This window comes from Stegostoma tigrinum, chromosome 17 (genome assembly GCF_030684315.1).
Source record: "Stegostoma tigrinum isolate sSteTig4 chromosome 17, sSteTig4.hap1, whole genome shotgun sequence".
In the NCBI taxonomy this organism is placed as follows: domain Eukaryota; kingdom Metazoa; phylum Chordata; class Chondrichthyes; order Orectolobiformes; family Stegostomatidae; genus Stegostoma; species Stegostoma tigrinum.
Window position 1 is genome coordinate 24,161,689 of NC_081370.1, and position 26,898 is coordinate 24,188,586.

The 26,898-nt window shown below is 41.5% G+C and overlaps 1 protein-coding gene across 1 annotated transcript in view; it reads right to left on the bottom strand.

Annotated features, from left to right (window-relative positions):
• The window catches only part of LOC125459494 (serine/threonine-protein kinase BRSK2-like), an 865,025-nt gene that overhangs the window by 138,091 nt on the left and 700,036 nt on the right, over positions 1 to 26,898 (bottom strand). Inside the window, 1 exon segment of the mRNA XM_059652027.1 lies at positions 12,398 to 12,431. Coding sequence (XP_059508010.1) covers positions 12,398 to 12,431 — 34 coding nt within the window.

A 26,898-nucleotide genomic window follows, 5' to 3' on the forward strand; every position in this document is an offset into this window, starting at 1 on the left:
TGTAATCCGACTTTTGTACAAGAAATGTCCCCTGTAAATTGTTCCATCTTTCTGTTTGTTGGGTTGCCACTCAGATGCAAGCATTATAAACAGCGTGCAACATCTTATTCATATCATTCCAGTCTCTTTGCTGCTGAGGTCTTTATTCAGAACAACATATTTTGGATAAGATTTTACTTTAAACAGAGCTCCATTATTTTAAAAAGTGGAACAAAAAAAGCACTATGAGGATTATTCATAATGACTGTCCACTGACAGACAAGAATCACAGAACCTTTGTAGCCCTCAAAACAAGAAACTATTCATCCATAAATTCATCAGCTGTGTGCTGCTGCTCAAAATGGGATGGAATCATAGAATTTACATAGTTACAGGTCAGGAACAAGGTCACAGATGGAAGTTTTAACATTGGTAAGATGAAAAAAAATCTCCTTCTATCCCAGACATCAATGCTGAAAATTCCCAATAGATAGTGTAAATCTCTCAGACTGCTGAGAGCTTATAAAAAATTAACTATGAACTTTCTTCTCATTACTGAACATTCCTATGGCGTCAGACCCTTTAATGCAAGTATGATTATGATTTTATTGTACATTTATGCATCTACTTGTTTCGACAGGCTAGATGCTGAGAGGTCATTTCTCTTTGAGGAACAGTCTAGGGCCAGACAGCATAATCTCAGAGTAAGAGGTTGCTCATTTAAAACAGAGATGAGAAGGAATTTCTTCTCTTAGAGGGTAGGGAATTTGCAAAATTCTTTGCTGCAGAGGAGTGAAGATGCTCAGTTCATAAGGTATATATTAAAGATTGAAGTATATTTGTAATCAGTTGGGAATTAAGAGGTAAAGGCAGAAATGTGAAATTGAAAATTATTAAATCAGCCTTGAAAGGTGAGGTGGGATTGAATGGTCTTAGTGGCTATGTCTGCTCCTGTGTCTTATGGCCTTACACATCAATTCCAGCAACATCCAAAATACTGTATTAAAGTTGTGACAAAAATACAGCCCTTTGGTCCATTTAACTCCCTTGTGTCAATGTTGAAGGTGAGAGATGGGATACCAATCAAGTGGATTGCTTTGTCCTGGATAGCGTGGAGCTTCTTGAGTATTTTGTGAATTGCACTCATTCAGGGAAGTAGACTGTAGTTCATCACACCCCTAACGTGCGCTGTGTGGATGGTGGACAGGTTTTGTGGAAATCAGGAGTTGAGTTATTCTCCGCAGTTTTGAGAGTTGCTGGCCTGCTCTGGTAGCTACTGTATTGGTATGATTGGTCCTATTCAATTTCTGGTCAATGGTAATTGCAAAATGTTGATAGTGAGGAATTCAGTGATGATAATTTTATTGAATCTCAAAGGTTGGTGGCTGATCCTCTCATTGGAAAAGTAGTGTGACATGAACATTACTTGTGACATGTCAGCCCAAGCTTGAACATTATTCAGATCTTGCTGCATTTAGACATGCACTGCTTCAGTATCTGAAGAGTCGCAAATGGTCTGAACATTGTGGTCGAAACAAACATCCCCTTCTGACCTTACGATGGAGGGAAAGGAGCTGAAGATGGTTGGGCCTAGAACACTACCCAGAGAAACTCTTACAGAGGTGGTGATCTAAAGGAGAATGATTGACCCCAAACAACCACATTGTTCTTCTGTGCTAGATATGACTCCTACCAGCAGAGTGTTTTCCACCCGATTTCCACTGACTCTAGGTTTCCTTAGGCTCCCTGATGCTAACTTTGTTCAAATGCCGCCTGTGCCAAAGGCAGTCATCCTCACTTCCCTTCCAGTTCAGCTCGTTTGGCCATGGCCATGACCAAAGATGGAGAGGAAAGAAGATAGGTGGAGAGGAGAGTATAGGTGGGGAGGTGGGGAGGGGATAGGTCAGTCCAGGGAAGACGGACAGGTCAAGGAGGTGAGATGAGGTTAGTAGGTAGGAGATGGAGGTGCGGCTTGGGGTGGGAGGAAGGGATGGGTGAGAGGAAGAACAGGTTAGGGAGGCAGAGACAGGCTGGACTGGTTTTGGGATGCAGTGGGTGGAGGGGAAGAGCTGGGCTGGTTGTGTGGTGCAGTGGGGGGGGAGGGGATGAACTGGGCTGGTTTTGGGATGCGGTGGGGGAAGGGGAGATTTTGAAGCTGGTGAAGTCCACATTGATACCATTGGGCTGCAGGGTTCCCAAGCGGAATATGAGTTGCTGTTCCTGCAACCTTCGGGTGGCATCATTGTGGCACTGCAGGAGGCCCATGATGGACATGTCATCTAAAGAATGGGAGGGGGAGTGCAAATGGTTTGCGACTGGGAGGTGCAGTTGTTTATTGCGAACCGAGCGGAGGTGTTCTGCAAAGCGGTCTCCAAGCCTCCGCTTGGTTTCCCCAATGTAGATAAAGCCACACCGGCTACAATGGATGCAGTATACCACATTGGCAGATGTGCAGGTGAACCTCTGCTTAATATGTAAAGCCATCTTGGGGCCTGGGATAGGGGTGAGGGAGGAGGTGTGGGGGCAAGTGTAGCATTCTCCTACCTCTAACCTCATCCCACCTCCTTGACCTGTCCGTCTTCCCTGGACTGACCTATCCCCTCCCCACCTATTCTCTCCTCTCCACCTATCTTCTTTTCTCTCCATCTTTGGTCCGCCTCCCCCTCTCTCCCTATTTATTCCAGAACCCTCACCCCATCCCCCTCTCTGATGAAGGGTCTAGGCCCGAAACGTCAGCTTTTGTGCTCCTGAGATGCTGCTTGGCCTGCTGTGTTCATCCAGTTTCACACTTTATTAGCTGGGTAGACATGTTAGAACCCAAAATGAGCATCAATAAGCAGGCTGTTGTAGTCTAAATGTGCTTTATAAAACTGTCCCAAACCCTTCCATCACTTTGCAGATGATCAAGAGTAGATTGATGGAGTGGTAACTGGCCATGTTGGATTTGTCTTTTTTTTTCCCCTGTAGGCAGGGTATACCATTGCGGACCTGAAATGTTATTTGTTTGTTTCTCATTGCATTTCTTGCGGCATTTACAGCATCATCTGTTATTATTTTCTCTGCAGGCATATGTTGTGTTTTTTGTCATTTTTTGCTTGTTTAACTGATACTTAATAAATTTGCTTGGCAGTTAAAATCTTGAACAAAATCTAATACGTTAGTCCGAAGACACACTAAGATCATGGAAAGGTGTGGAATAAAGCTAGAAACTGAAATAATAAAACAAAAGTTCTCTATTCATTATCCCAAACACTGAATTAGAGTTAACCAGGTAGCAAAATAACTGCATCTTTAGGCCACTTGGATTTACTTTACATCAGCAAGAATGAGAAAGTCAATAAAAAGGATATTAGAAACATAAAACATGTATCAGCAGCCAAAAATATATCATTTAAGGTTGCAATTTGTAGTCAGCACATCGTATAACATACTTGGGATATTCTTCTGCACTCTTCAGCTCAATTTTTTGCCTTGTAAGTTACCATGTGTTGTAGTGTTGTAGATGTATCCTCCATTTCCAGAAGAGATTGTATAAGATGCCACAAATGGTATTGTGCAAAATAAAAGCCTGTGGTGTAAGCGTAATAGAAGAGCATGTCTCAAGGATTGGCTGGCCAGCAGAAAACCTGGAGTACACACAAACAAATCTTTGTTTGACTGGCAGGATATGATGAGAGTGTCCACAGGGTCCACGCTGCTCTTGTAGTGACTGTATTTATACGAAGAGTCCAGTCAATCACAAAGGGCAAGCGAGTGTTATTTGTTATTATGAGAGGAGTTCAACATAAAAGTAAGGATATTTTACTTCAGTAATGTTGGGCATTGGCAAGATCACATCTCAGATACAGAATGTATTTTGATCTCCTTATTTAAGAAAGGATATAAATGTGTTGGAGGTGTTTTAGAGGAGGTTATTAAATTGATACCTGGAATGAGAAAGTTATCGGATGAGGCAGGTTGGACGAACAGGTTTGTTTTTAATTGATGCTTAGAAGGGTAAGGAGTGACAATTATTGAAGTATATCAGATCCCAAATGGTCTTGAAAAGGTGGACATGGAAAGGATGTTTCCACTTGTGCATTAGAGGAGCCAGGTTTGTGTCTGTGTGTATGTGTCTGTAAGTGTGCATCTTTGCATATACGTGGTTTTACAATTAAGGGGAGTAACCAGTATCAGAGAATCCAAACTGAATATCTAATCTTAAAAATTCAGAACAACAAAATGCATTAGAAACATGCCATACCAATATGGAACCAAGTTAATTTTAAAATATCTAGCTGAACTAAGTACTGAACTGTTCCACGAATGCTCTCCAGCTCCAGATCTAATAATCCTCAATTTCACATTTCTGCCTTTACCTCTTAATTTCCTACTGATTTTCTTCTTCATTAGGCTTCACAAGAGGCTCACCTACAAACTTCTATATTCCATTTGTGCAGATTTTTGCAATATACAATATATTTAAGATTCCTACTCACAAAAATTTGCACTTCTGGAGCGTTTTCTACAATGGTTTTCTTATTTTTGGAAACACATTTATACTCCTTTAGACGATACATTAAGTGGCAACAATTACAAGGTTTTGAAATAATTTACTTCTGTAAACCCGGGGAAAATCCAGAGCAAGTTTTAAAAAGAACCCATTACAACATATGACATTTGTGCTGTTTTAAACCCAATTAAACTGGAACCAGAAATTATTTTCGTAAATGTTTTTAAAACTTTCGTTAACTTGTAGATGATAATTTCAACGTGTGGAATCTTTTTCTTTGATCAGCAATTTCATGCTACTGACATTTTAAACCAAGATATCAATTCCTAACATTGCTGCTGAGGAAGGAAATATAGCAATTGCTTGAGGAACAGCACGTGTGACCTTGGTAGACAAACAGGAGATTGGAAGAACACAGAAAGCCAGGCAGCATCTGGAGGAGAGAAGTCAACGTTTCAGATATTACCCTTCTTCAGGACTGGATGTGGGGTTAGAGAGATTAGATTAAGAGAGGAGGTGGAGGGGGTAATAAAATGGTGGTGATAGGTAGACACCGATAGTAGGTACGACCTGGTTGGGTGATGGGAAGGATGAATCCAGTTGGTAGCTGGAAGGGAGAGTTAGAGATCCTCCCTTTTGGACAGCCAGAGACTTTTTCCTAGGGTGGAAATTGCTATTATGAGGGAGCATAGTTTTAAAGTGAGTGGAGGTAGATATAGTGGAGACGTCAGAGGTAGGTTCTTTACTCAAACAGTGGTAGGGGTGTGGAATTGCTGGAAAGGATAGTGGAGTCGGCCTCATTAGGGGCACTTAAGCGGCTATTAGATAGGCATATGGATGATAGTATAAGTTAGAGGTGGAAGTTAGTTAGACCTTAGGTTTAGGGAAATAGTTTGACACCACATCGTGGGTCGAAGGGCCTGTGCTGTGCTGTGCTGTACTGTTCTGTGTTCTTTGTTGTAGAGTCAGTCGGTGGAATGGAAGGGAGGAGGCAGGACTGGAAAGGGAGCTGGGAGATGGGTGGGAAGGCCATTTGAAACTGGAGAACTCAATGTTGAGTCCTCTGGGCTGTAGGATGTTGACCCTCACATTTGCATTCTGAGTCGCTGCAACACTGGAGGAGGCCGAGGACTGATACGTTAGAGGAAGATTGGGTTCCGGGTGGGGGCGCGGGGGGTTGATATGGGTGGTGACTGGAAGGTTAGGCTGGCCATTACGAGCCAGGTGAAGATGCTTGGTGAAACAGTCACCTAGTTTACCTTTCGTCTCACTGATGAAGAGAAGATCACAATGGGAGCACCGAATGCAGTAGCCTAGATTGGAGGAGATGCAGGTGAGGCTCTGTAACCTTGCGTCGGTGTAACTGGGAGACAGTTTAGGTACAGTGCAAATCATTGGGACTTGTGCCTTTAGGGACACCGGGACTCAGTCAGCGCCTCTTCTCTCAAAGTCTCAACGTGTTCATAATCAAGCATGCAGTGGGTGCTATGCTCCAGGATAATCTTCCAGTGCTCAAGATCTGATTGACCAGAGCAAGAGCCCAAGTGCCTCCGGCCATCAGGCTAAACTAGCAATCCCTCCATTCCCGCAAGTAGAATTGGTGAGGATCTGATCCTCCATAAGGACCAGCCAACTGTCACAAAAGGAAGTGAAATTTGTGAGCTGCAGCCACGGATTTTGAGCTGGAAACCTTTTGCTCAAGGTTGGGGCCACGAAAGGGTGACATTTGATGAGGTTGAACAGTGAGCCCAGGGGGCTGTGAGAGGGCCATCTTTGCCTATGGCTTGGCATGGGTGGGAAGGGTGACATTTTGGTGATACCAGATGGTGCCTTTTGCTTGTTGGGCTTTTTGGCAAGGACAACTGTAGGTAGCATACTAAGATGCAGAAGGGGCAATATTTGTGAAGGGATATAACTCAAATAACAGTGAATTGGTGGACAGGGATAACTTGGGATTGGGAGATCACTGACAGTTGCCACAATCTGGCTTCCACCAGGAAAGGGATGAAGTACAGCTCAATAATTGGCATGGCTGAACTACAGGGCTGGGGCCCCAGGGGCATATATCAGGAGATGACAACGTAAATGAAACTTTTGGGTGGGAACATGTGAAAGATCATAATTTATGAGGTTGACAGCGAGTGCAAGGAAGAACCGTATGTTAAGGTCTAGAAAGTGGGCCTGACAGGCAGACCATGGAACTCACTCTGCAAAACACCATCAGCACTGCATGACATCCTTATCCAACTTGCTAATGTATAATGGAAATGAAAAACAGCTGCAATCACATTTGGATTAGGCAGAATAGCTGTACTTTTTCTCCCCTGTCTGAACATATGGGGTCTCCTTATAAATGATGTGAGGATATTCAAGGGCAATTGTATGATTCAACCCCTTACATGGTACAAGTTGATGACATCTGGAATTGTAAAATGCTGTGGCCAAAACATATGCAATGTCCAAAAGTATGGGGGACTAAACCTGTTCACAAGCAATGTTAACCATAAGGCTGGTTATTACAAGTTGATCACAGTCATCTCTGCAAAGCAAAAGTAATCTTACAAGTGTCAACTGTGGGCCGCAATTCACATAGATAATACTTTGCATGTGGCCAATTTCCTCTTGCCTTGCGCTGTAAGTATTTACCAACATCCTCTCATATGCATGTTGCCTTTCTGGGTGATAATGGGAAGGGAAGGGTGAAAGGGAACATTGTTTCGGTAATCCTACCACACTTACAACCTCCTACTGTAATTGCATGAGGTTGCTTGTGCTACATATTTCAGAATAAGGCTCACTATATCTAAGTGCCATGTAGAGCCATTCCATTTACCTCTTTACTGAGTTTTGCAAGTCCCACTACACAGAGGACGACAATAAACTGTTATTTGTGTGTGATGTGAATATTGATTGCTCATGCCACAAAGAACCTGTTCTATTGCTGACATTTCCCGCACAGGTTCAATGGAACAGTGACAAGTGGACCAAGCCACAGTGTGGATCATCGTCAATGCAGGCTGCACAGCAACAAAGGCAGAGAGAAACAGAGGTAGAATAGATGCAGGATTAAGTCCAGTGCTAGCAGTAACTTCCAGCAGCTGCTGATCAGCCTCCAGATGAAGATATCACAGCTGAAGGTCTTCCAGGATGAAGAGGTGGTGCTGGAGGTCCAAGAGGACCAGAGACTCCTTTACTTAATATCCAGAAGTGTCATCACACAGAGCCAAATGGCTTTCTTCTTCACCACCAAATCACCTGTGGGACTTTTCACTTAATCATGTTATATTCACATGATAATATTTATTTTAAAAATCTAGATGTGTTTCTATACACAACCAGTTTTCTTTTCTACACCAAATCACCCATTAACCTATTAACCACCTCACGTAAGTGACCAGTGTTTTCAACTGAATAATTTACACGCAAAGCCCAACAAAAGCAACACAAACCAAACAAGGGGGAGCAGTAGGGTGAGGGTGAGGGTGAGGGGTCTAAATAAAAATGGAGTTGGAAGGACACACTCAGTCTACTGCCCTCAATACCATTGCTTTCAGATGAAAGATGCATTGCAGACTAATAATGCTCTGGGATACCATGGCAGAACTACATCATTTGCAAGCTGAAGGATTGGGTAGCCAACCTAGCTCAGTGGCTGTCAAGGTCCTTAATAAATTTTTGCACATCTCCTCTCTTGTTGAGAAGGAAACCTGCTCATCATGAGAACTTTTCTGATATCATTTCAGAAATTCCACCCCTTCTCTGCCCCTATCACAATCAGTGTCACATTTAATTCTGGGATCATTTAAGTCTCATTATTAGGATTCTAGTATTCTCAAACCACTCAGAAATACATAACTAATGTGCACCTCAATTTCCTCCTTACTAGTTGGTGACCATTGAAATACCATCACAGTTCATTTAATGTCACTAAACTCCAACCAAATAGATTATGCCTTTGAACACTTGAGACATTCTGTTTTCCTAGCACCATATGTAATGTTTTCTTTGGCCGAGCATGACTTCAGTTAGATTGGAAATAGTATTTACTATAAGATGTGTGTAATAAAATACATTGGGTATATGGGCTTAGAATAGCGTCATTGGACTCATCTAGAAGTTAAGTAGAAATGAACCAAACATTGCATCCATTTTGCCCATGTCATGTTATTTTCAAATATCCTGCCCTTCCCATTAGATTATGTCGGAGATTAGCCTTATATTGACATAAACATTATGAGGTCTGGCAATTCATACCAGTGTATTACTTCACTGAAATTTAAGTTTCAGCTCATTTTGCAGTCAATCATTCATGCGTATCAGGGACGGCATGTTTGAGAACCTGTTTCAATCTTTAATGTACTATTATTCTAAAATTCATCAAAAGAAATTAGGTACTGAGCAGCTTTCAGTCAGGACAATGTGTTTTAAACAGTTCAAGAAATCACAATTAAAAGACCATAAAAATGAACTGTTTCATGACACTGGCAAATTGTCTCCCAATGTTGAGAACTCCCCACCATTGCTGAACAAATACAACAGAAGGTTACTCATGTCTGAGAAATAGCAGTATGGCCAGTTTTGTGAATAGAAAGCCTTCTGAACAGAGGGTTTGATGGACAAAGAAGAAAAGTTAACAAGCCTTGGATATCTTGCTGCTAGGTGTGAAACTCCTTTAAATATCAAAAATATTGTATTTTCCAGCGACAAAAATTCTTTATCATGATGCGTGCATCTCATCAGAAACACAAAGGGAACTCCAGACTTGAAGTTTTTGTTTAATTCATGGGACATGGCTGACTGGGTCAGCATTTGTTGTCCAACTCTAACTGTGGTGGTGGTGAGACATATTCTTCAATAGCTGCAGTCCAAAGGGCCGAGGTATAGTTACAATGCTGATCAGGCGTTGCAGGCTCAACAAGAAAAATGAAGGAAAGGCAATACAGCTCCAAATCAGGATGACATGTGGCTTGGAGGGTATCTTACAGGTAGTGGTATTCCCATGTAGCTGCTGCCTGTGTTCTTTTAGACAGTAGAAGTCATACGTTTGCAAGGTGCTGTCAAAAAGAGCCATGGTGAGTTGCTGCTGCATACCTTGTTGATGGTACACACAGTTCTCCCTGGGCATTGATGGTCAGGTGAGTGGAGGTTGAAGGTGAGGTGCCAATCAGGTAGGTTACTTTGTCTTGGATGGTTCTGAGCTTCTTGAGTGCTGTTGTAGCTGTATCTACATGGGCAAATGGAAAGTATTTCATCATGCTCCTGAAGTATGCTTTGTAGATAATGGCAAGGAACTGGGGAGACTGAGGTGAGTTACTCACTACAGAACTCCTGGATTGATCTGCTGTCATTGCCGCAGCACTTATTTGCCTGGTCCATTTGAGTTTTTGGTCAATGGCAACTCCCAGGATGTTGATAGTTGGGGATTCAGCGACGATAATGCCACTAAGCATCCACAGGAGGTAGTCAGATTCTCAATTGGTGGAGATGTTCGTTGCCCGACATTTGTACAGTGCAAATATTCTTTGCACCTGGATGTTATCCAAGCCTTGCTGTATATAGGTGAGAAATTTCAAGTGGTGCTGAACTTTGTGAAATCATTACCAAAACCTAAACCCTGCCATTTTGAGGGCGGTGGGGAGAGGTGGGGGGAGGCGGGGGGGGGGGGGGGGGGGTAAGCAAAAGTGGGCTGTGATTTAAACACCTGAGAACACAGAAGCAACTGCACAAGGAGCTAACTTTGCTGGCTCTGATTTTCATGAATGGAATATCCAAAACTTTTGATGCGGCAGCAGAAGATCTAAACTTGCAGCGGTTCTCTAGAAAGTAGGGTACCCTCCTGGAGAGTTATGCATCCTCATAAACATGATCCTGGGACATTTTTAGGACAGATAAGATGCTCCATGAGGCTGTCAAAAGTAGACATTAATAAAAAGCAGATAAAGTCATTTGACTTATCAAAAGTAGCTGTCAAAGGATACTGCCACAGCAAATAAATCTCCTGTCTTTACTCATTAAAAACAAATTGTGGCTTCGGGAAAAAAAAAACAAGTGTTGACTATTTTATCTTGTTTCTTGGTATGATGGCTATCCTTACAGGATTAGTGCTGTTTGACTAGCTTCATAATCTAATATCATCAGAACAGGGTACCTGTCAGTTTACAGCTTGACTGACAGCTTTGAGTTATATATTTTTCTGTGTTTTTAATAATGGTCTGAAATGAGAAAGGAAAACGGCTGTAAAAGCCAATGATTGTTGAATGATTGTCCATTTTTAAAAACAAGTTACCTGATATTCATTTAAGGTGCTGTTTACAGAGCCGTCGTTTCAAGCCGTGTGGGAGATAGACCCTAGGGGTGTGTGGAGATATGACTAACAAGTGGTTGATTGATGAGTGGTCACCGCTTCACAGACCAATGACATCTAAGGGTACTTCTGATTCTTGAATTAATCCCTGACACACCACATTTATCAGAGCTGGTCCATAGAAAAACAGTTTGATAATCCTTCAACACCTCTCTTTTAGCAAATTTGTTGCATGTTAAGTAAAATATGAATCAAAACTGCATTTCTCACACACACTAATCATGTATGTACATGATTAATATCTGAGAGAAACTTGTATCCCAATAGAATATGTTTCAAGAGATTGAAGAACAATAATATTCCCAAGCAGTATAGCTATGGCAGAAATTACAAAATTAATACAAAATTTAATTCATGGGACAGCTGGTTAATAATTTGTGACTTTATCTACTCAGACAGCGGTAAATTGAACACATTAGTAGGGGCCACTGTCCCTGTATTGCATTTCTATAACCCGATAGATGATGTCCTATGTTATAGGTCTGTACATTAAACATCTACAAAATGAAAAACATATGCACACACAAGTTCTATAGTTTAGCTTTACAGACTGTAAAATGCTCATCAACCTGTATATGAACACTTGTTTCTCTCTTCACAGTTGCTGTCTGACCTCAGTGTTTCCATTCTCTAGAATTCCTGCTATCCATAGTATTTGCTTCATAATGTAATATTTGCCACTATTCTGCACCACTGGTACTGCCTCACCATTGTTACCACCATCTTTTTGAAGTTCTTCTTTATATGTCTTCTGCTACTTGGCAGTCCACAAGTGCATTTTGCAACAAGAGCTCTGCTTGCAATAGTAAAGTCAGTGCAAGTGCATAACAGTAGAGAAGATGATGATCTGACTTTCAATGTGCAGGTATGGAACCTGCTCTACCACAGAAACTGCACTGCTGGCAGCTGCATTCAGCTCAGCCTAAATAAAAGGCAACATGCGCCATTTCAAAGATGATTGTTGAAGTTCCATCTAACATGGGTTTCTCAGTGGGTATGGATCTCCATTCTCAGCCAGGTACAAGGACGAGATTTTATTTATACTGCTGCTCAGTGACTAGGATAACAATGAAGGTGGTCATAGTGACAGTATCATGAGAGGAGAAAGAGTCTTTTCCATTGTCTGGACTTTGGATGATTTTCAAGTTAATCAAAGGCAGGAAGAAAAGCTATAGGGCCTGTTGTAGAAGGCAGTGAAGAACAAAGCAGCAGTCTCAGGAGAAGCAGTGAGAAGTACTGCCCCAGGTGGTGAGAAAGGGACAAATTAGATGGATCTGATTTCATACTATTGTCCAAAACATATTTCCAGCATAGAACCAAATCCTGAATGAATTGTGTGCGGTGTCTGAAACAAACTTACTATTGTAATAAATCTCCATTTTTTAACCTGGTTTGTTTCTATGCTTTTCAGTATTTTTATGCTTCATTACACAAGGTATTTACATGGTAACATATGACAACATTTGTTTTACAATATTTGCCTGATCAAGCTATTACTATCTTTATGATGGTTTGCATTCAAATTAAGAAGCAGCCATTAAGTTCTTCCTTGGTATGCTTACCCTGATGACTTCAGGACAGGCGTAATGAGGTGAGCTAAAAGAAAAGAAAGCAACACAGTTAGTCCATCGTATTGAAGAACAACAGGCTGAGAAATACTTCACATGATGTGCTGGGTATTTGCCACACACAAGTCATATATGCTGCAAAAATGTATTTGAAGATAGTTTGAAAATTATTGCACTTGAAATTGGATGACAGGAGAAAGGGAGAAAAAATATTCAGCACATCCTAAGAGTACAAATGTTGAAATTACACACGTTTACAAAGTATGGGTGAATCAATGTAAAACACACAGAATTAATGTATGAACTCTTCCAAACTTGCGTTCGTGTTTTGAGCTGGCTATAAGACAAGTTCCTCTCTGCTTCTTTGCCCATCCTTTTCGATTTTGATTTATTTACCTTAAAAACGAGGAGGTCTTTTGGTCCAGCAATTTAGGGAGGTGATGGCCTAGTGGTATTACTGCTCAGCTATTAATCCAGAGACCCAGATAAACTTCTGAGGACCTAAGTTCAAATCCCACCACGGCAGAAGGTGAAATTTGAATTCAACAAAATATCTGGAATTCAGAGTCTAATGATGACAATTAAACAATTGCTGATTGTCAGGAAAACTCCGTCTGGTTCACGAAGGCCCTTTCGGAAAGGTAATTCTGTCCTGACCTGGTCTGACCCACATGTGACTCAGATCCACAGCAATGCGGTTGACTCTTAACTGCCCTCTGGGCAATTAGGGATGGGCAATAAATGCAGCCTAGCCAGTGATGCCCTCATCCTGCAAATGAATTTTAAAAAGTTCTGCTGTCAGCTGCTAGAAAATCTTGCAAGAATGACATTCTGAATTATTGATCATCTGTCGTTGGGGCTTTGACAAGAAACTGTTAAATTCTACCAAGCTACCCCATATTTTATACAGCAACAGAGCACCATTTGATTGATTTATATTAGACTGTATTTTTAAACACACTTCAAATTTGGTACATCCTCATTACCTTTTTCAAAGGAAATGGTGCTGATCAGGATTTCTCTCCAAACCATAAGTTATCATGTGACTGCAGTGGAGTTGGAAATATCTAAAAGGAAGGTTATAAATAGAAGCCAGTGACGGTCCACATTATCAGTGCATTTGATAACAGAACTGTCCAGAAGGAATGGCACTCAAACTGCTCACTAATGATAATGGGAACTGCAGATGCTGGAGAATCCAAGATAACAAAGTGTGGAGCTGGATGAACACAGCAGGCCAAGCAGCATCTCAGGAGCATGAAAGCTGATGTTTCGGGCCCAGACCCAGAAAGGGGGATGGGGAGAAGGAACTGGAATAAATAAGGAGAGGGGGGAGGCGGACTGAAGATGGAGAGAAAACAAGATAGGTAGAGAGGAGAGTATAGGTGGGGAGGTAGGGGGGGATAGGTCAGTCCAGGGAAGATGGACAGGTCAAGGAGGCAGGATGAGGTTAGTAGGTAGGAAATGGAGGTGCGGCTTGAGGTGGGAGGACGGGATGGGTGAGAGGAAGAACAGGTTAGGGAAGCAGAGACAGGCTAGGCTGGTTTTAAAATGCAGTGGGGGGAGGGGACGAGCTGGGCTGGTTTTGTGATGCAGTGGGGGGAGGGGAAGAACTGGGCTGGTTTTGGTATGCAGTGGGGGAAGGGGAGATTTTGAAGCTTGTGAAGTCCACGTTGATACCATTGGGCTGCAGGGTTCCCAAGTGGAATATGAGTTGCTGTTCCTGCAACCTTCGGGTGCCAACATTGTGGCACTGCAGGAGGCCCATGATGGACATGTCGTCTGCGGAATGGGAGGGGGAGTTAAAATGGTTTGCGACTGGGTGGTGCAGTTGTTTGTTGCGATCCGAGCGGAGGTGTTCTGCAAAGCGGTCCCCAAGCCTCCGCTTGGTTTCCCCAATGTAGAGGGAGCCACACCGGGTGCAATGGATACAATATACCACATTGGCAGATGTGCAGGTGAACATCTGTTTGATATGGAAGGTCATCCTGGGGACTAATGAATTGACTTGCCTGCCCTGTTTTACAATAGTGGTGAAGGAGATAAGGTGCTCCTCAGTACAAAAGAAATAAGCAATATATTTTTTACAATAGAAATTTGGATTTAATTGGGGTCCAGGCTGATGGTCAGTTAACTCCTAATTGCAAATTACCTTCCCCATGTACACTTAAGAGCATATCATTGACATTATGATTCCAATGATTTTCAATAATCATGAGTGGTCTTAACTGTTACAGCATTATTTTAAATCAGTAATCAGTTAGCCACTCATTTAACCCCATGCATGGGCAGCACTATGCACGGCTTTTTTTTTCTAGAAATCAATGCCACCATATAGAACATAGAACATAGAACATTACAGCAGAGTACAGGCTCTTCGGCCCTCGATGTTGTGCTGACCTGTCATGCCTATCTAACCTACACTATTCCATGTACGTCCATATGCTTGTCCAATGACGACTTAAATGTACTTAAAGTTGGCGAATCTACTACCGTTGCAGGCAAAGCATCCATTCCCTTACTACTCTCTGAGTAAAGAAACTACCTCTGACATCTGTCCTATATCTTTCACTCCTCAATTTAAAGCTATGCCCCCTCGTGCTCGCCGTCACCATCCTAGGAAAAAGGCTCTCCCTATCCACCCTATCTAACCCTCTGATTATTTTATATGTCTCAATTAAGTCACCTCTCAACCTTCTTCTCTCTAACGAAAACAGCCTCAAGTCCCTCAGCCTTGCCTCGTAAGACCTTCCCTCCATACCAGGCAATGTCCTAGTAAATGTCCTCTGCACCCTTTCCAAAGCTTCCACATCCTTCTTATAATGCGGTGACCAGAACTGTACGCAATATTCCAAGTGCTGCCGCATCAGAGTTTTGTACAGCTGCAGCATAACCTCTTGGTTCCGGAACTTGATCCCTCTATTAATAAAAGCTAAAACACTGTATGCCTTCTTAACAACCCCGTCAACCTGGGTGACTTTAGGAAAAGAATACACTGTTCAAACATCAGTGATCCTGTGTAGTTTGTCTTCTATAAACTTGCAAGGATCTGGAAAGCAATGCATTCATTTTTACATTAATTGTCAGTGAATGGTCAGATAGTAAACTGATACTACTATTGTTCCTGATCAAGTATGAAATTCTAACACCGCTAACAAACAATTAGAGATTGGCTGTTGGGAAATTACAGGACCTGCGACACTTTCAAATAGGTCAATAAAATCTACAAGACTCCAAGTCTCGTGTGGATGGATGCAGATTAATATTTTATTTTAATTATTTCCCAGGCATGTGCCCCCAATTTCCAGAAGATCAACAATGCAAAGTGGTGAAGAAAACAACAAGGACGTCATAATGTTTGGGAATTTTCTTGTCTCTGTTGTCTATCATTCTGAACAATGTGAATGCAGTACACATGTCCACTTAGCAGTGGATATGCTCCTCACCAAGAAGCACAGACTTTGTATCTGAATGCACAAAGCATTCAGAATAAAATTAATGAGTTAACAGCAATATAGGCATAAATGGGTACGATTTCGTTGCAAGTACTGAGACAGTTGCAGGGAGACTAGGCTTGGGAATCTAATTTGTAAGGATATTTAATGTTTTGGAAGGAAAGGCAGGAAGGAAAAGGAGGTGTTGGTAAAAGAAACACAGAAACATGGAAAGTAGGTGCAAGAGTAGACCATCCAGCCCTTTTAGCCTGTACCTCTATTCAATATGATCATGCAATCTCAGTATCGCATTCCCACCCTCTCCCCATACCCCTTGATCCTTTTAGCTGTGACGGCCATGTCAACTTCCTCTCGAATATATCTAATGAACTGGCACCAACTGCTACATGTGAGAGAGAATTCCACAGATTCACAACTCTCTAAATGAAGAAATTCATCCTCATCTCAGTCCTGAATGGCTTACACTTATACTTAGAATGTGACCCCTTGTTCTGGACTTGTCCACCATTGAAAACATTCTTCCCGCATCAGGATTTTATATATTTCTATGAGATCGCCCTTCATCCATTTAAATTCTAGCGAATACAGGCCCAGTTGATCTAGTCTGTCTTTATATGTCAATCCTACCGTCCTAGGAACCAGTCTGATTGAACCTTCACTGGACTCCATCATCAGCAAGAACAACCTTCCTCAGACTAGGAGATCAAAACTGCACGCAGTACACAAAGTGTGGCCTCTTCAAAGCTGTGCATAGCTGCAGTAAGACATCCTTACCCTGATACCCAAATCCTCTTGAAAGACAGCATGTCATTAGCTTTCTTTACTGCCTGCTGTACCTGAATGCCAACCTTCAGCGACTGTTCCACCATGATACCCAGGACTCATTGCATCTCGCCTTTTCCTAAGCTGCCACCATTCAGATAATGATCTGTGTTCCTGTTTTTGTGACCAAAGTGGATAACATCACATTTATCCACATTATATTGCATTTGTCAAGTATTTTCCCTCGCAGCCAGACTGTCCAAGTCACTCTGCAGCCTCTTAGCATCCTCCTCACAGCACACACTGCCACCCAGCTTAGTGTCATCTGCAGATTTGGAGATATTGCATTCAGTTCCTTCACCTAAGTTGTTAATGTACAATGTGAACAGCTGAGGTCCCAGCACTGAAACTTATAGCACCGCACACGTCACTCCTTGCCACTCTAAAAAGGACCTGTTTATTCCAACTGTCTGCTTCCCGTCTGCCAACCAGTGCTCCATCCTTGTCAATACATTACCTCCGATACCATGGACTTGAATTTTTCTGACTAATCTCCTTTGTGGACCCTTGTCAAACGTCTTTTGAAAGTCAGAATACACAAGATCTAATGTTTCACCATTGTCTACTCTACTGGTCACATCCTTAAAAAAATTCCAGAAAATTTGTCAAGCATGATTTCCCTTTAGCGAATCCATGCTGACTAGGGCCGATTCTGTCCACGCTTTCCAAATGCTCAGTTATTACATCCTTAATGATTGCTCCAGCATTTTCTCCACCACTGATGTCAGGCTAACTGGCCTATAATTCCCAATTTTCATTTTCCCTCCCTTTGTAAAAGGCTTACATTAGTGCCCTCCAATCCATCGGAACTCTGCCAGAGTCTATAGAATGCTGGAAAATGATAACCAATGCATTTGCTATTTCTATGGCCACTTCCTTTAGTACTCTGGGATGCAGAGGATCTGGTCCTGGGGACTTATGTTTTATTCCAAATTTCTCCATTACCATTTCTTTACTAATAAGGATTTCCTTCAGTTCTTCCTTCTTGCTTGACCCTCTGTCCCAGAACATTTGCTGAAGATTATTTGTGTTCTCCTTAGTGATGGCAGATGCAAAGTATTTGTTCAACTGGTCTGTAATCTCTTTTTTGACCATTATGAATTCACCTGGAAGGGGACAGTGCTCCAACAAGAAATGATATCAACATTGGAGATCAAGATGTAGAATCAATCTGGGCAGAAGTAACAAATTGCTAGGAAAAGAAAAGTCCCTGGTCTGAGTAATCTAGAGGTCCCCAAACAGTCAGCCAGCAGAAGGTCATTGTATAAAACAGGAAATACTGGGGTCTTGTAGGAAAGGTATAACAATAATCATGAATGATTTTAAAATGCAAATAGCTTGGATTAATTCACAAACATAGCCCTGAGGAGGGTTTGTTGAATGTACCAGAGATTGTTTCTTGGAGCAATAAGTTGTGGAGCCATCCAGAGAGCAGGCTATTCTGCATTTGGTATTGAGTAATGAGGTAGGATTAATTAATAATCTCATAGAAAAGGGTCACCAAGGGAAGAGTCATCACAGCATGCTAGAATTTCAATTTCAGTTGGAGGGTGAGAAACTGGAGTCTCACACTAGTGTTCTGGAGTTAAGCAAAGGTCATAACATAGGCATAAAGATATAGCTTACCCGAGTAGACTTGGAAGGAAGACTAAGGTGTAGGCCAATTAATGAGCAGTGGCAGGTTATATCCCAGAAAGGCAAGGGGAAACAAACAAAAAATCAGTGGATTGGAAAAATGCCAATATAACACCCATATTCAAAAAGGGAGGAGGCAGAAAGCAGGAAACTATAAGCCAGTTAAGTTTGTTGTTGGAAAATTGTTCAAAATCATTATGAAGAAACTAATAACAGGACAGTTGGAAAGTCAAAACACAATCCATCAGAGTCAGCAAAATTTTACTTAAAGTAAACTGTGTTTGACTAATTTGCTACATTTCTTCAAAGATGTAACAAGCAAGGTGGAAAATGGGGATCCTATGTGTGTAGTATATCTGGATTTCCAAAAGGCATTTGTTAAGGCGTATTAATTTTTTATTAAGTTAAGATCATATGGGGTTAGGGATAATGTATTAGCTTGGACAGAGGATTGCTAACCAACTGAAAGCAGAAAGTTAGGAGAAATGGGTTTTTGTCTGGTTGGCAAGATCTAACTAATGGGGTTACAGAGTCAGGTCACAACTACTTACAATGTATGATAAAGGACTGGATGTGGGGATTAAAAGTACTATAACCATATTTGCAAATTACACTAAAAAAGGGAGAAAAATAAATTCCAAATGAAGAAATAAGCAATTTAAAAATGGACACAGGTAAGTTAGGTGAATGGGCCAAAATCTGGCAGATGACTTCTAACATGGCTAAGTGTGAGGTTATCCATTTTGGTCACAGCAATAAAAAGGCAGCCTATTCTCTAAATGGAATACAAATGTCAGAGTGCTTTAGTGCAGAGGGATCTGGGCATCCTCATGCATGAATCACAGAAAACCAGTATGTGGGTACAGCAGATATTAAGGAATTCAAATGGAATTATGGCATATTTTTGACTATATTGGTCAAAAGCTCATACACAATGTCATTCATAGAGACTGATGTAGGAAAATACTAAACAATTTCACTGTTAAAAGAGGGGGTCTTTTCTGATTCGAACTGAGGAAATATATTTGTAACAGATAAATGTGAACTCAGCCTAAATGTAAATACTGCTATGTCTGACCAAGGACTGTAAAATGGAGATACTGCTCATCAGAAATTGAAATATTTCATTGTTCAAGACTAATATTCTACACATTGATGGGACCAGAAATTTACGTGCACAGAAAAGAATTCCTGTACAACTAATAAAAAGTTGTCCCACCAAATGACCCAACAAAAACTGCCAAAATTGCACAACGTACAGCATACAGACTTGACGCAGTTTATCTTACAATCATACAGCACAGAAACAAAGCCTTCAGTTCAACCAGTCCATGCCACATAAAGCCCAAACTAAACTAGTCCCACCTGCCTGCCCCTGGCCCAAATTCCTCTAAACCTCTCCTGTACATGTACTTATCCAAATGTCTTTTAAATGTACTAATTGTTCTTGTCTTCACCACTTCCTCTGGAAGTTCATTCCACATATGAACTATTCCTTGTGTAAAAAAGCTCCCCCTCATGTCCTTTTTAAATCTTTCTCCTCTCATCTTAAAAATATGCGTGCTAGTCTTGAAATCACCCACCCTGGGGAAAAGACACCTACCATTCACATAATCTATACCCCTCATGATTTTATAAACCTCTATAAGGTCACCCCTCAACCTCCTATGCTGCAGTGTAAACAACTACAGCCTGTCCTGCCTCTTCCTTGTTACTTAAAACCTCCATTCCCAGCAACATCCTGGTAAATCGTTTCTGACGCAGCGTCTTGGCAAATAATATTTTGGAACTTGATTGCATTAAGTGTCTAAATAATCTTTATAGAGCCATTCAGCTACATCTTATTTTTCTCAAGGGGAAGTATTTTACTTCCATGCAACTGCTATCTCTAATTTGTCAGCAATATTACAAATTCCAGCAGGAAAGATTGTAGAATAAGCCCCAATCTAACCATTTCTGGATGAAGTTCTAGGTTCAAACAAGAGCTGGGACACTAACCACCTTATGGTCTGTTATATGTTTTGATTGATAAGCCATTACAGTGCAATTCCCTGAAAAGAACTGCAGCCAACAGGCATTCTGCAGTTGCACAGTATTCTACCTCCTCTGGCACCCAAAAATTTATTATCTGAATATTCATTATTAATGAGTAATGAGAATATTCATTTTTACATCCAAAACTCATTTACTGTGACTAATAGGTCTATTCAAACAGAAATTAATGCAGTACCCTCTACTCACAAGTTTGGCTTGTAGCAAAATGATGTTCAAATAAGTGAAATATTTGTACATTTATCGTATTTTTAATTGTTCATTTAATTATTAACCCTCTGAAGAACTGTTTGAATATTATAATATCTCAAAATTACTCTGCCACAAGAATCCAATTTTTCACTTATTCACTGGGACAAATCATCATGCATTTATATTTGGACTAAATATTTTCAAATTCCTGTTAGTCCCACATGAATCTCAGGAGTGTTATCACAAAACTAATATTTCTTAGCATCTTGGTGTTTATAATGCTAGGTGAGCTAATGCTTCAGCTTCTATTGTTTATCTTCGTTTTTTGTTACAAACGTTTTATATCCACACACGATAACAAATATTTTAATTTGATTCAAGGCTTGCTACAAAGCTGAACTTAGGAGTTTTACCATGAGTAAGTTGGCTTTACACAGCTTAAATTCAAGAAGTGTGAGTTATAATAACAATTTACATTTATGAAGTGCTGTACCACATCAAAACATTTTAAAGTAATTGAAGCTTGATGTGAAATATGAAAGAAGTGAAATGAAATCTAAAGGCGGTGAATAGCAGTTCAAAGTCCCACCTGCTTGAGAGCTATATAATACCATCTCAGAACAGGTTAATTATTAAATTAGGTTAAAGGCATCATAATTTTTTTCTAAAATGGGAAGTTTTAAAAATGGTGAGAGAAAAAGGAAGTGAGGGGAATTTGTGGAGAAAATGTGTGATAGGTAGCAAGAAGGTTCTGATGATAAAGCAGAAGGTGAAAACTGGGACTGTAGAAGCTTGGATATGTCACAAGTAGTAAAACCAAGGAGGTATTTTCAGAATAAAAGAATCGAAAGAACGGCAGATGCTGTTAATCAGAAAACTGAAATTGCCAGAAAAGATCAGCAGGTGTGGCAGCATCTGTGAAGAAAAAATCAGAGTTAACGTCTTGGGTCTGGTGACCCTTCCTCAGAACTGATGGTAGCAAGGAAAATGTTGGTACATATGCAGAAGGAAGTGTGGGCAGAGGGTGTAAGGAGCAAATGATAGGCGGGGATAGAGCCCAAAGAGACAGAAAAATAGTTGGACAGGCAAGAGAGTTGGTTACGATCTGGCTAGAACTGTGAATGCCTGTTAATGGAAGCTCTTAGTGGCTAACAATAGGTAGCGTGTCATGGTGAACTATATGATAACAAGGCCTGGGTTTGGGGCTCGGACATGGGAGAGTTCAAGTCCTAAAATTAGCAAACTTGATAATGAGTTCAGTGGGTTCCCAAGCAAAAAATGCTGTGTTGTTCTTCCAGCTTGCACTGAGCTTTGTTGGCACACTCAGCAAGCCAGAGTCAGAGATGTCGGCCAGGGAACAGGTGGCTCAGGGTCATTTTTGCGAACAGAACATAGATGCTCTGTGAGGTGGTCACCCAGTCTGTGCTTCATTTCTTCAATGTGGAGACCACATTGTGAGCAGCAAATGCAGTAGACGGATTCTGGGAAATGCAGGTGAAGTTTTGCTTCACCTGGAAGGTATGTTTTGGCTGTTGAATACTGGGGAGGGAGGACATAAATGGGCAGGTATTACATCTTCGGCGAGAAAGGTGCCGTAAGGCTGTGGGGAGGCTATTGGGGGTGAAGGAAGAGTGGGCTAGGGTGTCCCGGACGGAAGGGTCCCTGCGGAAGGCGGAGAGGACCCTCAACCGGGTCCGACCCACACTTCTGCCTCATCCCCTCTCTTACCTCCGCAACAATGATAGGGTCCCCCTTATTCTTACCTACCATCCTACCATCATCCACGTCCAGATGATCATCAGGCGCCACTTCCGCGACCTCCAGACATATTTCCCTCTCCTTCCTTGTCAGTTTTCGCAGGGAACATTCCCTCCGGGACATCTGGTCCACTCTTCCTGCACTCCCAACACCTGTACACCCCACAGCCCTACGGCACCTTTCCCTGCAATTGCCAAAGGTGAAACACTTGCCCATTTACCTCCTCCCTCCTCAGTATCCAAGGTTTCACACATACCTTCCAGGCAAAGCAGTACACTTCCCTCAATCTAGTTTACTGCATTCACTGATCACAATGTGGTCTCCTCTACATCAGGGAAACAAAGTGTAGACGGGGTGACTGCTTCGAGCAACACCTATGATCTCTGCTCGCAAAAATGACCCTGAGCTTCCAGCTGCCTGCCATTTAACACACCACCCTGTTCCCTTACCAACACCCAGGTGCCTCTGTCTCAGGCTTGTTACAGTGTTCCAGCGAAGCTCAGCGCAAGCTGGAAGAACCTCATCTTCTGCCTGGGGACACTGCAGCCCTCTGAACTCAATGTCAAGATTAATAATTTTAGGATCTAAGCTCTCCAATGTGCTACCTCCCACCTCTACATGCCAGGCCCTGTTATCACATAGCCTGCTGTTACACACTCCCTATTGTTAGCCACTAACAGTCTCCATTAACAGGTATGCACCCTCCTAGCCAGATTGCAATTCACTCCTTTGCCTGTCCAATCGCTCTTCTCTCTCTTTGGGCTCTATCCCCATCTATCATTTACACCTTACACCCTCCACCCACCTTATCTTCTGCCGACGTTTTCCCAGCTACCATCAGTTCTGAGGAAAGGTCACAGGACGTGAAACATTAACTCTGATTTTTCTTCACAGATGCCGCCAGACCTGGTCAGCTTCTCTAGAAACTTTGGTTTTTGTTTCTTATTTACAGCATCTGCAGTTCTTTTGGTTTTTACTGCATAGGTCTATGGACATTGGGTCAACAAACTGAACCATGCTAAATATAATGACCTTGTGTAAATGGCCTTCTCAAAGCATCTTCTTTCACATATTCATGATGGACAATTAGTTGGAATAATGCAACAATGCAGACATCAATCCAATTATACTTCATCAGGAGTCCCTTCTTTGAGCAGAAAATTGGAGTAGCAAATGTCATTGACCTTAAACCTTACCTGTTTCTTTTTCCACAGATGCTGAGTGCTTAAATATGTTCAACTTCTTTTTCATATTGCCACAGCATTCATATGTGGAGGTCTGCAGTTTTCCTACACCTTCCTCAAGAATAATCCTGATCACCCAAAACCAAACCTTGAGGCATGTGCCTTTCCTTTGTAGAGATAGTAAGTAGGACTGATGAAGTAGAGCAGTAGATGTGATCTACCTGTATTTTAGCAATGCATTTCACAAGGTCCCATTTGGCAGGCTGGTAAATGAAGTATAAGGCTTTGAGGTCCAAAGAAGAGTGGTAAATTAACTTGCAAATTGACAGGGGCAAAAAACAAAGGGTAAGTTTTGACGGGTGTTAATGTGGCTGGAATACTGTAGTTTATGTTAAATAGAAATTTTTAGAGCAAATAGAATAGTCTGTAAATGAAACTACATCTATTTACAAAATTCTTCTGGAACACCAAATCACACCAGTTCCCCAGAGGGCTAATAACAGGAGCTTGCAATGACATGTGCAGAGCATCTACAATTGGTATGGAAAACTTGCTACGCGATAGAAGTAAATTGCTTTATCACATTGTTGTCATTCCAAATTGAATGATTTCTGCCAGTTCCTTGAGAATGCTGCCGGTAACCTTACAAGTGCCTGGCTAGGTGGTATCTTGAATTAAATTTAATAAGCCCCTTCCGCTGCTGCATTTTTTTTTCTTCTGGTGGTATCTTTCATAATCAAAGACAGAGCTGTTTCAGCAGATGATCTTGGCGGCAGGTCTTCAGGAATAAGAGTTACCGTAAGAGTCTTTTTCAGGAATATACTCATCTCAATGCTCAGAGCCTCAGAAGATCTACCTAGCCTGTAAACTCTTTAGGAATGTTATATTTTTGAGGGCGCAACCTCACAAAATTCTGCTTCACCCTGTTTTCCATTCTGCACTGCCTCTAAAAACAGAAGGGAAGCAATGTGCCTGTGTTGAGATAGAAACTCTTAATTTAAATGAAAAAGCGTTCACTGGTCTTTCAATGCTTAAGCTCTGATTAACAAGGCCATCACTGTGCAAAACTACTGCAGGCTACAAATTTGATTCACTTGCATCAAGATCAGCTGATGTTGGCATTGACAAACCCTCATTAGCTTTTTCTTAACTTAGCTTTGGTGCTTTGGAAATGCAGTCAGGAGATTCCAGCCAGTTTATGATATTTTCCCTCAGCACATTTTCAAAGTCTAAATAATACTGTCACATTGGCTCTGAGGACTCATTGATCAATCATAAATACTGACACATCAGGGCTCATGTGGTGCAGTGATAGTGTCCCTGTTTCGGGCTAGAAGTGCTGCATTCATACTTCAGCCGCTCCATAGAGGGGTATCAGCACATGTGAACAAGTAGATTAAAAATATCTAGACACTGTCACAGACATCATTAGGTGGAAATTTGGAACAAGCAGTCCCAATTTTCACACACCACAGTTGTCGAATTATTTCAGCATCAGCATAAGTTCAAGGCTTTGATCTCAAAGTGGCTTTTGAAAATCTGATTTTCTTTCATGGCCTGTCTTTTCTCTTTTTAGATAAGGCAGAATTTATAAAAATGTTCATTTCCCAGCATTTGCATTTGTCATTCCATTTTTGATGTCATTATTTTCTGTAAAAAATGTGTTCTGTTGTAGCCTTTCCCAACTCAGCTATCATTTTGGTCAGGCAAACCAGGACAGGACTTACAAATTTAACGGTGGGATCCTGGGGAGTGTTGCTGAACAAAGACAGGTGGGGGTGCGGGAGCACAGTTTATTGAAGGTGGAATCGCGAGTAGACAGGGTGGTGAAGGTGACGTTTGGTACCTTTGCCTTTATTGGTGAGTATATGGAGGTCAGAAGTTGGGATGTCATTTTGCAGGACATTGGTTAGGCTACTTTTGGAATAATGAATTCAGTTCTGGTCTCCCAGCTATGGGGAGGGTGTTGTGAAACTTGAAAGGGTTCGGAAAAGATTTACAAAGATGATGCCGGGATTGGACAGTTTGAACTATAGGGTGAGGCTGAATAGGCTAGGGCTATTTTCCCTGGAACATCAGAGGCTGAGTGGTGACCTTAAACAGGTTTCCAAAATCATGCGAAAACTCTGGTAATCAACCGCCTCTGGGGCAGCGCGGTGACTCAGCAGTTAGCATTGCTGCCTCACAGCGCCAGGGATCCGGTTCAATTCCATCCTTGGACAACTGTGTGGAGATTGCACATTCTTCTCATGTCTGAGTGGGTTTCTTCTGGGTGCTACAGTTTCCCTCCTTAGTCCAGGTTTGTGCAAATTAGGTGGATTGGCCACGCTAACTTGTCCGCGGTGTCCTGGGATATGTAGGCTATGTGGACCAGCCATGGGAAATGTTGGGTTCCAGGGATGGGGTGGATCTGGGTGGGATGTTCTTAGGAGGGTCAGTGTGGGTGTAAAGATTGTTTGAGTTCACATCTAGCCTTGTCACACAGCTCAGATCTCAAAACACCAACAGAGGGCAGCAACTTCATTTCTGCACTAATAATTTTTTCTTCGCTGCATCAAAATGAACTTGTTTTTTCTCACCAGTCAGCAGCTGCTGAGTTACTGTCCATTTGATCATGTCCTTGTCTTTGGGCACTTGGCTGTATTTTCATCATCATGACTGCCCAGCTGTCAAGGTAGAAATAATTTCCCTTTCTTTTGAAAGGGACTAGAGCCATGCTTGCACTTTGCGATTAATGATTTAGTGTTCAGGTTAAATGAAAGTAAAAGTTCAGACAATTTCATTAAAATCAGAAGTACTGCTGAACTCTCCACACGTGATCATTCCTACATGTAGTCCTTCTGCATAAAAACTTTGATGGATATATTACAGATTTATACCACAATTCATTTTTAAGATTATTTTCAAAGCACTCAAGGGATAGAATTGCAATTTACCCACAACAGTGCAAACCGCAGTGAGAGATATGTGAAAGAAGTTGTAAGAAAGCTTTATGAATATTACAGTATCATTACCTAACACATTTGCTGCACAAGAACAAAACTGAAAGACTGTATATCCTCTTTTTTGGAAATTGTGCTTGTTTTATTAATATGAGAATCAAAAGAATTCTGCCTTTGCAAATAATTTATTAATTACAGTCACACTGAAAAAACACATTTTGAGGCTTTTCATTTACTTCGCCATTACACTTTACAAGAAGATAAAGCAACATTGGTACTGTATTACAGGAAAGTGCTGATTAGTTGGCAAATGGACTCAGATCAGTTAGCAGCATTGTGATAGGAGATTGCATCAGTCGTAGATGATTGACAGTTAACTGTCAAGTTTAGTTTAAATTTTAACAAGGCGGGTTGACTCTGGCGAGGCATTGTCCGGAGAAGTGAACCAGCAAATG